Source organism: Ochotona princeps, chromosome 8, assembly GCF_030435755.1.
Source record: "Ochotona princeps isolate mOchPri1 chromosome 8, mOchPri1.hap1, whole genome shotgun sequence".
In the NCBI taxonomy this organism is placed as follows: domain Eukaryota; kingdom Metazoa; phylum Chordata; class Mammalia; order Lagomorpha; family Ochotonidae; genus Ochotona; species Ochotona princeps.
The window spans coordinates 63,483,093-63,496,558 of NC_080839.1; the positions used below are offsets into that span (position 1 = coordinate 63,483,093).

The 13,466-nt window shown below is 54.3% G+C and overlaps 2 protein-coding genes across 3 annotated transcripts; both read left to right on the top strand.

Moving 5' to 3' along the window:
* Positions 1 to 1,573: 1,573 nt before the first annotated feature.
* Positions 1,574 to 10,734, top strand: MPV17 (mitochondrial inner membrane protein MPV17). Of its 2 annotated transcripts, none has more exons than XM_004582675.3 (8): positions 1,574 to 1,621; positions 2,013 to 2,087; positions 8,317 to 8,432; positions 8,591 to 8,683; positions 8,760 to 8,855; positions 9,082 to 9,114; positions 9,370 to 9,422; positions 10,322 to 10,734. In XM_004582675.3, exons 2-8 carry the CDS (start codon positions 2,018 to 2,020, stop codon positions 10,389 to 10,391), a joined length of 531 nt encoding a protein of 176 aa, XP_004582732.2. In that variant the 5' UTR covers positions 1,574 to 1,621; positions 2,013 to 2,017; the 3' UTR covers positions 10,392 to 10,734. The 2 variants fall into 2 exon arrangements, with proteins under 2 accessions (XP_004582732.2, XP_058524130.1); XM_058668147.1 differs by having other exon boundaries at positions 1,618 to 1,715.
* Positions 9,378 to 13,334, top strand: UCN (urocortin). The gene is made up of 3 exons (XM_058668148.1): positions 9,378 to 9,422; positions 10,322 to 10,408; positions 12,811 to 13,334. The coding sequence occupies exons 2-3, from the start codon at positions 10,406 to 10,408 to the stop codon at positions 13,183 to 13,185; spliced, it is 378 nt and encodes a 125-aa protein (XP_058524131.1). The 5' UTR covers positions 9,378 to 9,422; positions 10,322 to 10,405; the 3' UTR covers positions 13,186 to 13,334.
* The last annotated feature ends 132 nt before the right edge of the window (positions 13,335 to 13,466 follow it).

The window sequence follows — 13,466 nt, forward strand, 5'->3', positions numbered from 1 at the left end:
CCCACTGGGGATAGCAGAGGTTAGCTTTTACTTGACCCTCTGGAGGGATGACTGACAGGTATCTGGGAAGAGCTGTACCTTTCTGGGGAGTTCATCACAGGTCAGAAATCTGCAGAGAATGAGGGAAGCAAGAAATGTCAGCTCTTTTCTGAACAGAAGAGGAAGCCCAGGTTTGTGAGCAGTACAGGGACCACAGGGTAGCAGTGTGGTGGAGCCAAGGGCCGCCTAGCTCTGTAACCCAGCCCAGGCCACGCCCAGGTGTGGCAGCTGAGCCAAGGGAAAAGTGCCTTCCATAGCAGACAAGCTCTGCTTGTGGCCCACTGCAGCACCTCTTCTGCTTGCTGTGGTGGGAAACAGCGGACTCCCCACTGCTGCTGCCGGGTGCCCTGGTCCCCGGCCACAGGCTCCACCTCCAACAGGCTCCCCAAGATGCCTCAGATTATGCATTTCTGCCAGAAGCCTGTGTCCCCTCGTTCCTGCTGTTTCCTTTCCCACCTAAGTTCCACCCATCATTTATGATCCCTCTTCAAATTCTGCCTGCACCAGGGAGCCTCCCAGATTCTGTCAGTAAACATCCCTGTGTTCATGTTTGCCAAGGCAGGAGGAAGGAACGCAGATACAAGTGTATTAAGCACCGTTTTAGGAACTTTGTTGCTTATTCCCATGAGCCAGGCATTGCTGTTTTGCTTAAAGATCCCTGGAGGTTAGGCACTCTGAAGAAGGTCAACTAGGACTTGGAGAAGGGGTTTGAACCTGGCTGTGTGACTTCAGTGTAACACGGCTTTCCGACCTGCTTCAAGTGCGGTCTGTTAGGTTTCTAAGTCCACTTAGAACGGCTGTTTTGCATACAGGGGCCCTTTGGTGAAGTGTGACAGTGAGTGCCCTTCCTTCCTCTTCCGCCAGCACTGCTGACAGGATTCTCTTCACCATTATCACACGGAGGCCAGCAAGTGGAGCATGGGGGGGAAAGGCCTTGCAGGAGGCCCGCGCACCTGGAGGACACTGCAGGGTGCTCACAGAGTCCAGCGGGCCAGAGCCGCCGCCCATATGGGATGCCAGTGCTTGCAGGAGGAAGGTTATCCTGTTGCAGCCGGTTGCCAGACAGTGTGGGTCCCTTTCAATTGGTTCTTTCTAGAGGTGTGTATATTAAAGACAACTGCGTTAGAACCTGTACCGCTAGTCCCACTCCCACAGAGTTCTTTACAAAGCCCTTGGAAGTGAAGGGTCCAGCCTGAAAGTGCCACCCCTTCTTTTTACAGCTGAGGGCTTTGAGTTCGGCCAGGACCTTCCTCCTCTAGGAGTGTCTGAGGCCGCGCGCTCCGAGGGGCGGCAGTGGCCTGGCCGCCTGGAGGAAGGGCGAGCAGGACAAGCCAATTGGCTTGCGGGCTGTCGAGGGGTGGAAGGAGTTGAAGTAACGGCTGGCGACGGCAGCCCACCAGAAGGGGCTGCCTGTAGGGTGTGTGGCAGAGCGCAGCTGCTTCCTCTAACTAGCAGGGACTCTACCTCCCCGGTGGCGGACAGTAGCCCTAGGGACGGCCGTTAGCCAAGCGGAAGGGGCGGGGCTTGCGGCGGACGTCGTGGGTCACGTGGGCGGGCTGCAGAGCACCGAGCGCGCAGTCAGGTGAGTGACGGGCGATGTGCGGTCACTGCTTTGCAGTGGCGTGCGCCGCGAGCGCCCACGGTGCACATGATCATTCCAGGCCCCGGCAGTGATGGTACTGTGCCCAGCGTGGAATTGGGCTCGACATGCGTGCGGATGCTAGCTGAATTATGGGGCGCCAGGACAAGCCCGCCCTCAGGAGTGGCTCGGTCGGGACCTGGGGTGGGTAGCAGGTGGTCATCTTGGGGAGTCCGCAGCTGCCCTCAGCCTTCCATTCTGCATGCGATGGTCTAGGACGACTTCTGTGACAAAGCATCTCTCTCGGGCCCAAAGGGAACGTGGGAAGTGGGGCCAAGGATGTCTAGATCCCTGGGAGCTGTGGGGGTGACCCCCTCTTTTCTCGGCTTGGCAGGAAGCATGGCACTCTGGCGGGCATACCAGCGTGCCCTGGCCCAGCACCCGTGGAAAGTCCAGGTCTTGACGGCCGGTGAGTGTCCTTCCTGCACCCATAATGGGGTGACCACACTTCCCTCACCTGCTGCTTCTCTTCAGACCCCCTGGGGAGGTTGACTGTAGTTGCTTGGGGCTACCAGTGTTGGGGAAGAGGAGGTGCCTCGAGGCTGTTCTTCAGGAGGCCTGCAAGTTAGCCCCACTGGAAGTGAGGGTCAAGGCCCTGCCCCAGGAGCCTGCAGCTTGGAGAATATCCCCCAGCTAAGACTCCCTGTGCAGCTTGTGATGTGCAAAGCACTTTGATACATTCCCCAAGAAGGAGTGCTTGATTCCATGTGAGATCAAACACCTACATCTGAAATCAAGATATGAAGCAGCGCCAGTTTATTTTTCCTAGTATTTGTTATTGTGACAAACACTCAAGAAAACACTAATTTATAGTCTTTGTGACATTTTTGGATCAACCCAGCTTTGAGACTCAGAGTGTCTATAATTCACGAGATTACAGCTCTACTGACTTGTTTATGTCATCGTTTGCTTTGCCTATTGTTTACTCTGTATGTATGCATCCCCAAACACTGCACTAAACAAGACTTAAAAAAAAAAAAAAAAAAACTTAAATTGGGTGATTAACAGCCTCACCACCATAATCAAGTGAAGTGTTCTTCACTCTGCAGGGTGGCTCATGTGAGGGGACGGTGTAGAGCTAAGCAACTTTGTAGGCCTCTCAAACTGGACCATCGGGGCTATGCAAAGGGGAGGAGGGTTGGGTAAAGATGGGGTCTGGCTTGAGTGGAGAGGAAAGGAGCAGCCGTCTGGAATGAGGATGCTGAGCCAGCTTGGAAAGGGGGATCCTGGTGCCAGAAGAGCCCTGCGTCAGCGCTGGGAACGTCACGGGGTGACTGGCCAGCGGACGGACTCCTGCCCCTGCTGGACCCCTCTCCAGCCTCCTGTGCCCAGCCACTTCTTGTCCTGTCCCCAAAGCATCCGTCAACCCCGCATGACTCACCTGGCTGTGCGTGTGTTTGGTGACTCACACTGGACTGTGTGGCTGTGATGGGAACTGACACGCTGGGCCCTCTGCCCAGCCTCCAATTCCCTCAGGGCCAGCAACTGCCAGGTGGAAGTTTCCCCCTCCTGGCCCTCAGACTAGGGAGGGAAGGATGGTCTTTTTGTTTCCCTCCCTTTGAGGTGCCTGAGGACAGAAATGTGGCTGCAGGAGAAAGGGCTGCTGGGCCATTGGTGATAGAGCCCCTGGCTTTCTATATTCAGAGAAAACTGAGTTGAGGAATGGGGAGCAGTCAGTGGATTTAGCTCACAGAGCCAAATGTAGTAGTAGATGTAGGTCCCATGGCCACCACACCAGGAAAACAGAAGCAAAATCTCAGACTCGGCTTTGGAAAATCAAGTTTTTAAATCCTAGAGCCATAAGCACACGGTGGCTGCATCATCAGGACAAGTCAGTAAACCTTTGAAGGCTTCAGTTCCCTAGGACTTGACATTGGTAATGTGAACAACCCCATGGGGCCAACATATGTAACCTTTCCAAAAAGCTTTAGAAATGAAGACATGCTTGATCAATTTAAGGGTTCCAGAGGTGGACCCTCCCTGTGACTGTTGACACAACAGGTTGTTTTCCCAAAGTGGTGTTGGGGTTGGGTTTGTTCCACTTGCCATGGATATGAACAGAGATGACTGTCTTAGCCTGGGTGCAGGTGCTTAGTTAGGGAGCAGGAAATAACCCGGTGGTGGGAAAGAGGGAGAATGGAATAAAAACGTGTGATCAGATTGGCCCTTGCTAAGGGCAGCTGTTGCTCAGTCCCTCACACTGGTTGAGAAGCTCTTTGAACTGCTGCTTAGAGCTGTCTGGATGAACCAATCATTTCTAGAGAAAAGATCTTTTTCCAACTCCCATCCTGCATTGGTCAAGGGTTCATCCTATGGGATGTGACCTTGCCTTCACGTGTGGGCTGCCTGGTCCCAGAAGGCATCATCTGTGAAGCCCCAGGCAGGGATGGACCTGAAGGATCTACTACTACTAGGTTGAACTGCAGTGCTGACTGGACTTAGGTAAATGACGAAGATCTGAAATGGCTCCATGGAAGTGTGTAACCCTCAGCTTTGGCCAAGCCACAGTCAGGAGCCGGGCAGCCTGGGGAGAGGTATGCCATGAGCTCTGTAGGTTCCCTTCCTTTCATGAGGGTCCTTCTGGTTCCAGACATCTTAGGTCACCTGGTCCCATGATGGAAGCACCCAAGTGCCTGCAGATACTGATGTCCCTGGAGTCTGAGTTAAGCCAGAGTGGGAAGAGCTTGACAATCTTGGAAATTATCCTGCCTCTTCTCTGATGCCAGAGAAGGGACCTGCACTAAGGTCTCCTGTGGTTGGTGGTAGGGCTGCCATTAGAACCAAGGGTGCTGGGGCCAGTGCTGTGGCATATCTGGTAAAGCCTTCCAATGCCTATATCATGTGGATGCCAGTTTCAGCCCTGGCTGCTCCATTTGTAATCCAGCTCCCTGAAATGGCTTGGGCACAGCAGTGCAAGAAGACCCAGGTCCTTGGGCCGCTGCCACCCTTGTGGGAGACCTGGCGAGGCTTCTGGCTTCGGCCTGCCCCAGCATTGGCTGTTTTAGCCAAATGAGGAGTGAACCAATAGGTGAAAGATCTGTGTATGTGTGTGTGTGTGTAACTTTTAAATGAAAAGGTACCTAGTACAGTGCCCATGGCACTGTCCTACACTTGAACTGCTTAGGGCCAGAGGGTGCTGAGTGCGGTCCCAGCTGTACTAAGATGCCCAACAGAACCTTCTGTTGTGTATCATCTTCTCACAGTAGGTTGAGTTCAGAGCAGAATTGAGGGAAACATTGAAGCTAGGTGGACACCTGCTCTCTCAGGTGCTGAACTGCAGCATGCCCTGGACTCTAAAGCAAAGCAAGTCCCTCCCCCACCAGGCAAATCAGTGGTGTGGACTCCTAGGTCTGTAGCAACTGCCCCTTGCCAGAAGCTGCCTGACCTGCCCAGCCAGGCCCCATGTGCTACTCCTCATCCCAAGAAGCCGCTTCCTGTCCCTCCACCTCATCGGCTGTGAAACACATTTAGTCTGTCACAATAGGGATGTACACAAAAGCCAGAAGAGGAGCAAAATATAGAAAGTCGGGAGTTCACCCTCCCCCAGGCCTGGCGTGGAAGTTGGGGCTTTTCCGCTTCTAGACAGAAGGTGATTCCAAATAGACCTGTGCATGGGGGAGGGAGGCAGCTCCTTGCCCCCTCAATCTGGTGGGCAGTGACGGCATGAGAACTGGCACCTGCCCAGGGATATGATGTCACACCTGCGCCAGCATCTACTCCTGGGCTCCACGCCCAGCTTGGCACTGGGGCATCACTGCCCAGCATCCCCTTGCCCTACCCCATCAGGGCCCTGGGCTGGATGTCTGCAGGCCTCCAGCTGCAACTTCCAAGTCCTCAGAGAGGGAATGCGGAACCAACCCATCGTGCCAAGGGTGGTCGGTTTGGGCTCTGAGTTGGGGAAGGTGGGTAAGAATCTCAGTGATTCTTTCCTGCTTAGAGGATCCAGTGGGCTACGAATACAGGCCTTAGACCAACATGGAGGTTATCTGTGGGCAGAAGTGGACTCTGTTGCACCTGAGATGAATAGGACTGATGGAGGTTGCCCTACTGCTGTCCCCTGGGTGTCCCTCTGCCTCGATGGGCACAATCCAGAGACCTAGAATCCAGTGTCCTCAAAGCCAGAACCGTGACTGCCAGATAGCAGAAGCTGGGCCTCTAGCTTGTGTGACTAGGCAAGCCATACCTCTCTGCTTTGTAGGAGTTTTGCTGCCTGCATCTCCATAGGGGACAGGGACCAGGGATGGTGGGATTCTGGGGAGTAAAGAGCATCCTAGCCCAAGAAGCATCTCTGATGAGGAGACCTACAGGTCCCAGCCTGGTGGGAATTCCCTGCAGAGCTGCTGGGCACCGTTGGCCTCTGAAGCCCATTGAGAGATGGCCTGTGTCCATCTTAGCCCTCAGACTTTCCTTGTCATGAGATGGAGGTAGGCCCAGCCACCACCCAGGCCTTTTGTGAGGAGTGGATGAATGAAGCTCTTTTGCAGACTGACCGTGTGGTTTGAGGAGACAGACCATACATTTGTTCCTCCGTTTAGGAAGTGACTGCCTTTTCTGCCCTTTCATCCTGGCCCTCTCACTCTTCCCCATGCCTACGGCTGCTCCCCCCTCCCTTGGCATGCACCTGGTGATCTTTGTGGGGTGGAAGCTTGTGGGGGTTGTGTGGGAAACAAGTCCCAGTTCCTGCTGCTCCATCCTCCAGCCTGACCACAGTCTCTGGGGCTGGGCTTGGAGTTCTCCCAGCCCTTCCACATAGCCTGCCTGTGATTTCCTGAATTCCTGACAGGGTGCGCTTCACCAAGTGTATTCCACTGAGTGTGAGAGGAACCAGATCAACAGAGGTGTCTAGGCTTCTATCATTTCCCTTGGGGAGATGAGATCCAGCAGTGTCCTGGAAGAGCCCCCACCACTTGGGGGAATGCCCCAGGGTGCCCAGGCAGGGCTGCCTTGATGGGTAAGCCAGGGGGTCTGGAACCACAGTCCCAACCCAGCTCCTGGCCGTTCCCAGATGCCGATGATGAGGCTGCCGTGGGGCAGAGCCATGGGGGAAGGGCAGAGCAGTGAGTGTGCAGCCAGCATGGACGTCAGAGCCAGCTTGGGCCAAGGACTAGGGTGGAAGCTGTGTTTGCCCAGTGCTAATTGAGGGCACAGGGACGGTGGTGGCTGCGGAACTGGAGGGGTTCTCATTACTCAACAAGATAGACAAGCAAGCTGGAGATCGCAGGGTCACTCCCCAGGGCCTGGGTGGGGGCTGGGTTGTGCATGGGAGAAGGCATCACACTGCTGTCACTGAGGGGGCCCTGTCAATAACCAGGGTATCTGTTTGGGCTTCCATGTGGGGACGTCTGATTAGGGCTGCTTGGAGCGGGGTACCTGTGGGGTGACAGGAGGGAAAGCTGGTGCAGGGAGCTGGAAGACGTGGCTGTAATGCCTACACCAGTTCAGTCTGGGTGTGATGCGGAAGTTGGGGATAAGCTGGTTGCACGAGAGAGGGCAAAACTAGCTACATTAGTCACCTACCTGCCTGGCATCACTTGAACATTCTTGCTCTGCTCCATAAATGGAAACCTCAAGACCCAGGTAAAGAGCACTTGGCTTTACTGAGTTGAGGAAAAAGCAACATGGTTCCTTGCCATGCTACACGTGACTGTGTTGTGTGATGTCTGGCTGGAGAGATGAAATCCTGAACCTTCATTTCCACACTTCTGAAGGCAAGGGGCTTAGGTGAGATAATCCTGCGGCTCTCGGGCCCAGGATCTTAGCTTTTCCTTCCTCTGTCTAGTTTCTGACTCCCTCACCTCCTTTATCTTAAAAATAATAATAATAACCTCTATTGAAAAGGTAAATCAGATTTAGAGAGAGAAATCTTTCACCTGCTGGTTCACTCTCCAAATGGCACCAACAGCTGGAGCTGAGCCAATCTGAAGCCAGGAGCTAGGAGCTTCTGTGTCTGCCATGTGGGTATAAGGCATTGGGCCATCCTCTGTTTCTTTCCCAGACCATAAACAGGGAGCTAGACGGGAAGTGGAGCAGTCAGGACATGAACCAGCAATCTTACAGAATCCCAGTGCTTGCAGGGGTAGGATTTAGCCATTGAGCCATCATGCCAGGCCCTCTGACTCCTCTTTGCCGCTCAGAGTTCTTAGACCCTGCCCTGCTCATCCTAGTTTATTTCACTTTACAGTTTAATTATTGATTTAAAAGCAGAGTTAGAGAAAGAGGTCTTTCAACTGCTGGTTTACTCCCTAAATGGTCACAACAGCCAGGGTTAAGCCAGGCTGAAGCCAGGAGTTTCTTCCAGGTCTTGCATGTGGGAGCTGATGTCCTAGCACTTGAGCCAACTTCTGCTGCTTTCCCAGGTACATGAGCAGGGAACTGGATCAGAATGGAGCAGTCAGAACTCAAACCACCATGGGATGCTGGCATTGCAAGTGGCAGCTTAATTTGCTACGCTGCAATGCCAGCCCCTCATCCAAATTTCTGATACAACATACATGAGGTGTGACTGTCCTTGGGGAGAGGACAGGCTTGAGACAGAAGGAAGCAGCTGTGAGGTCCAGGGTGCCTCATTTGCTTAGCAGACTCACTTCCCTCCTGGAAACAGAATCCATGTTCTGACAACCCCCGTGTACCCTGCACAGGGTCCCTGATGGGCCTGGGTGACATTATCTCACAGCAGCTGGTGGAGAGGCGGGGTCTGCGGGAACACCAGGCCAGCCGGACTCTGACCATGGTGTCTCTGGGCTGTGGCTTTGTGGTAAGTTCTGCGCCCAGCAAGGACAGTACTTGGTTCTGCACCACCCTTTAGTTCCCCGTGGCTTCTCACACGTAAGCCAGCCCTGCCACCCCTGCAACACCTGGGACTTGGGTTATAAAAGCCATGTGTCCCCTTCCCTGCATGGGGTTGACTTTCAGGGCCCTGTGGTAGGAGGCTGGTATAAGGTTCTGGACCGGCTCATCCCAGGGAACACCAAAGTGGATGCACTGAAGAAGATGCTGGTGGATCAGGTAAGCAGAAAGAGAATGGAGCTGGAAAGGGCAGGTGGGGGCAGGTACTCACAGAAGCCTTCATTTCTTGCCCTAGGGGGGCTTTGCCCCATGTTTTCTAGGCTGCTTCCTCCCATTGGTAGGTGCCCTCAATGGACTGTCTCCCCGGGACAACTGGGCTAAGCTACAAAAGGTAAGCCAGGCAGGTGCGAGCAAGGTCTCTGGCTGCCAAGCTAGCAGCCCAGGGGGAAGAGGCAAACGGAGCGGGTGCAGGCAGAGCCCTGGGCGATAGATGAGGGGAGGAGAGGGGGGAGTGGTACAGGGGTGAACTTGAGCAGACAGTGGTGTGTAGCATTCCCATTGGGATGTGGGAGCTGCTTAGAGGAGGAAATGTTAACTTGTTATTTTTGTCTCTTTAGGACTATCCGGATGCCCTCATCACCAACTACTACGTAAGCACTGACACACTCATAGCCTGCCCTGTTTCCTTAGGTTCTGAAATGCCCTGGGGCTGGGGGTGGGTTCTTCCAACCCAGGACCCCCTCCAGTGGGATGCTCATTCCCTTAGGCAGCATGCTCAGGGATGTGCCTGGCAGGTTTTCAGCTGTCACTCTTGTCCAGATGTTGGGGCGGGGCCAGGTGATGCTTGAGCCTAGCAGTCAACCAAGGGAGGCAGCCACCCAACCCCCACCTTCCATGTCTTGCAGCTCTGGCCTGCTGTGCAGTTGGCCAACTTCTACTTGGTGCCCCTGCACTACAGGTATGACGCCCTCCCTTACCCCAGCCTTCAAGGAAGACCCTTGTCACCCAGCAGCCAAAGAGCTCATTTTAGCCCTGAGCTATTTTGGGCCCCAGCTGGCACCCCTTTTCCTAGCAAGGCTTCTCAGACTCCCAAGCATTTTTCTCTAGAACATCTTAGCCTTCACAGGATCTATTCTGAGGTGCCTGCCCACTGACCTCTCATCTTCCCAGGGAGGATCCTGCATCCACAACCCTGATTTCTCTGCCTTGGGGCGCTATAGTTTAGGTTACACAGATAGGTAGATCAGAAGGCCCAGGTAGGAACCTGATCAGGCCAGTTCACTACAAAGTACAATTTTGTCCTAATAATAAAGGTAATTGCTCAACCACAATTTAAAAAATTGCATAGAGTGGAACTCACAATGAATAGTGCAAATACTTGGAGGTAACAGGTTTGGGTAATAGGGGAAAATACAAAACTCCTCAAAGGAGGCAGTCAAAATTTATATAATTCACATTGCTAAAAGGGGTAGCATCTTAGGAGTCAAATCCCAAACACTAAGATCATTTATAACTGCTTTGAAAGTAGAACCAAGTTAATTTAAGATAAAAGAGGATGCTACTTTACCCAGCAGGCAGGACATTTTTGGAAAAAGAAAGCTTGTGCAGGGTGCATACATAAGTGTATATGCAGAGGGCCTGACCAAGGGTGTGAATGGCAGATCTCTGTCTGTCCCTACAGCTGCTGAGGGTGTTTAACCTTTGTCACCCAGGAAGACAGCAGCAGGATTGGAGCTGTGCCCTCCTCTAAGGGCTGAGGAAGGGAACCTAAATCTGGAAGTCTGGCCTCCCTTCCCCCAGCCTCTCACTGTCCTTGCCAATCTGTGCCTTCCCAGCTTGCCTCACTCTTCCTCTTAGGTTGGCCGTTGTCCAGTGTGTTGCTGTCATCTGGAACTCGTACCTGTCCTGGAAGGCACACCAGCTCTAGGCCCACGTTGCTCCATGGTATGCACCTTGCAGCAACATAGCTTGACTCTGGAATGGTCGGACAACCTCCTCCAAGGGGCTGGGACAGGGTCCAAGCAGTTGGGATTGGCACTTTGAGCTGGCATGATTCACTCTGCAATGTAAACTGACTGCTTCTGAAATTGGTAGAGCCTTCACAATGCATCAGCTTACAACAGTGCTACTTCCCAAGCAATGTAGCATTAGGTGATTTTGTCAGTGTGACCCTCCCAGAGTGGACGTACCCAAACCAAGATGGTAGGGCCAGCCACTTGAGGTGGCCTCTTGTTCAATCAAGAAAGGTAATAAACGTGAAGCCTACAGACTACCACCAGTGTCACTCAGCATGTGGGCCAGGTTGCTAAGTGGGAGTACATGCTTACAAATGTTGTTTCTTACCCAGAGTTATGTACTCTGCATAACTGTGTATGCTGTACTTTGATAGGACTGTAACTTGGTAGATTTGTTTACATCAGCATCACCACGAACAGGTGAGGAATGCATTGCACTTCAATTTACCACATCAGAATGATGCCCCTGGTTGGCCTGATCTTTTCAGTGCTGTGCTCATCATGCTCATCTTGTGGGGCATTGTGGTATGTGTCATCACTAACCATATCAGCATTGGGCAGCACCCAACTGCGATCTATACCCACCTGCAGTACCTACTCCCAAAATACGTCTTGGCTTTTTAAAGGATTTATTTACTTGTTTATTTGAAAGATTTTCAGAGTCAGAGATCTTCCATCTACTGGTTTGCTCCCCGAGTGGCTGCATTGTCTGGGAGCTGGGCAGCCAGACTGAAAGCAGGAGCCTGGAGCTTCAGGGTCTCCCACAAGGGTGGCTGGGGTCCAAGCATTTGGCCAGCTCTGCTGCTTTTCCAGGCCATTAATAGGGAGCCAACTCAGAAATGGAATATCCAGGGCTTGAACTGACACCCATATGTGATGCCAATGTCATGATTGCCAGCTTTACCTGCTGTGCCACCACACCAGTCCCATAAATCTGTATTGAGTCATATGACCAGTGTCCAGCAAATGTCACTCATCCTCTCTTCCCAGACTGTCACTCCAGCTCTTTGGGGTCTCTTAAACTCTCTCTATACTGCAGTAAGTATGGCATTGAATATGTAATCTGGAACCTGCAGAGGTAATGAGTACTGGGTAGTCACATTTTCTCAAACCTGCAAGAGGTCTGGGAGCACGAAACCCAACAGGGGCAGCTTGGAAGTGAAGTTGCCTGTGCATGCCATGAGGTAGTGACAGAGTAGGAACCTGGACCTTATCCTCACTGCCTTCCCAATGGTCTCAACTAGGTTAAAGGTGTGGTAATACCATTACCAATTCCCAACTCAAACACTGACCTGGGCTAAGCCATCACTTTGGGCAAACTCAGAAGCAAATGGGCCAGCCTTATGTGGTTGGGAAGCACCCTGAGGCTGGAAACCCTCCTGTGTGTCTGTTCGCATGTGTGCCTGTGCCTGCAAGCACATGGTGCCTCATTCAGAGCGATGACTTGACTCAGGGCTGGAATGAGGTCTCTGTTGGTAACCTTGATGTGGCAGACCCTTTTCAGCCTCTGGTGTTGGCTGAGTGCCAGCAGCACGCTGTGACTCTGGGTTTGTACAACTAATAGCTCCGGCAGGAGACTGGATCCGCACAGTGTAGCCTTCTCTAATGCCTCTGGCTCCTTTCTGGAGGCCCGGGACGGCGTCAGCACCATGGACAGCCGCCACAGGCACTCTGCTTTGGGAATGGGCCCGATCCCTGCTGGCTGCTCTAAGAGGAAGAGAGGGACACTGCGGGACTTCCAGAGCAACACTTCCGTCCAGTTGGCTTCTCGCTCTTGGGAGTCCAGCGCTGGCCCAGGGACACGCTGTAGTATCCGGAGTGTGCCCCTCCGGGGGCTCGCAACCCGGCCGTCTCGTCTCGAGGTTGAGTCTGTCATTGCTCTCCACCACCGGTGCATGCTCCCGGCTGACGTCAGTCGGAGCTGTCCTGGCGCTATATAAGGCTGGCGGCGGTCCCGGGACAGACCCCGCGCTTCCCCAAGCGCACTCGGCTTGCCCCGAGGGACAGAGGTTGCAGCTCCGGCTCCCACCGGCCAGGCGCTCTCTGACACCCTGTGAGTGGCTCCTCCCGTCTGCTCAGACTCCCTGGGCATCAGGACTCCATGCTCACCCCACCGGCCGCGACCCGCCAGGAGGGAGGCAGGGAGATGGGGAGCAGGAGGAAGAGGTGGATCGGGCAGTGGCCAGGGCTGGAGCACTGAAGGGAGGCAGGCTGTGTGCACTGGGCAGCAGCCCGAGGTGACCCGCGGGGCGCTGGGTGTGCCGGAAGGGAATTTGCCACCTGCGGCTGTCCCAGGCGCACCTCACCCCGCACTGCCCCCTGTGTATCCAGGGCACCATGAAACAGGCGGGGCGCGTGGCGCTGCTGGGAGCGTTACTGCTACTGTCCCTACTGCGCCCCGGGAGCAGCCAGTGGAATTCGGCGGCAGCGGCGGCGGCCCGGGTCCAGGACCCAAACCTACCTTGGAGTCCCGGGGCGCGGAGTCGGGGCGGCGGGGCCCGCGCACTTCTCTTGCTGCTGGCCGAGCGCTTCCCGCGCCGCCGGGGACCCGAAACGGAGAGCGAGCGGCTGCGACGTGACGACCCTCCGCTATCCATCGACCTCACTTTCCACCTGCTGCGGACCCTGCTGGAACTGGCGCGGACGCAGAGCCAGAGGCAGCGCGCGGAGCAGAACCGCATCATATTTGACTCGGTGGGCAAGTGATCCATCGGGTCGGGGGCTGGCAACACCCTGGCCTCTTCCCCCGCCACTGGTTGGAAGGAGCGCGCCCCGAACTGAATTGCGTGGGACAGAGGGGCCCATTCACCCTGGGCACTCTGCGTGGCTTTTTTCTTTCTCTCCTTTCTTTCTTCTTTTCTCTCTCTCTCTCTCTCTCTCTCTCTCTCAAATAAATAATGAGGACGGGCTTTGGTTTTTGTCGTGGGAGTGCGGCAGCCACAACAGGGTCTGAACCTGTGGGAGAGTCGGGTCTCCTAGGCTGGCGG

Excerpts from the sequence above, each read along its gene's own strand:
- MPV17 (XM_058668147.1), top strand. The coding sequence starts at position 1,688 with ATGATCATTCCAGGCCCCGGCAGTGATG. Across the intron at positions 2,088-8,316 it reads AGTCCAGGTCTTGACGGCCG|GGTCCCTGATGGGCCTGGGT; the intron begins GTGAGTGTCCTT and ends TACCCTGCACAG. Across the intron at positions 8,684-8,759 it reads AGAAGATGCTGGTGGATCAG|GGGGGCTTTGCCCCATGTTT; the intron begins GTAAGCAGAAAG and ends TTCTTGCCCTAG.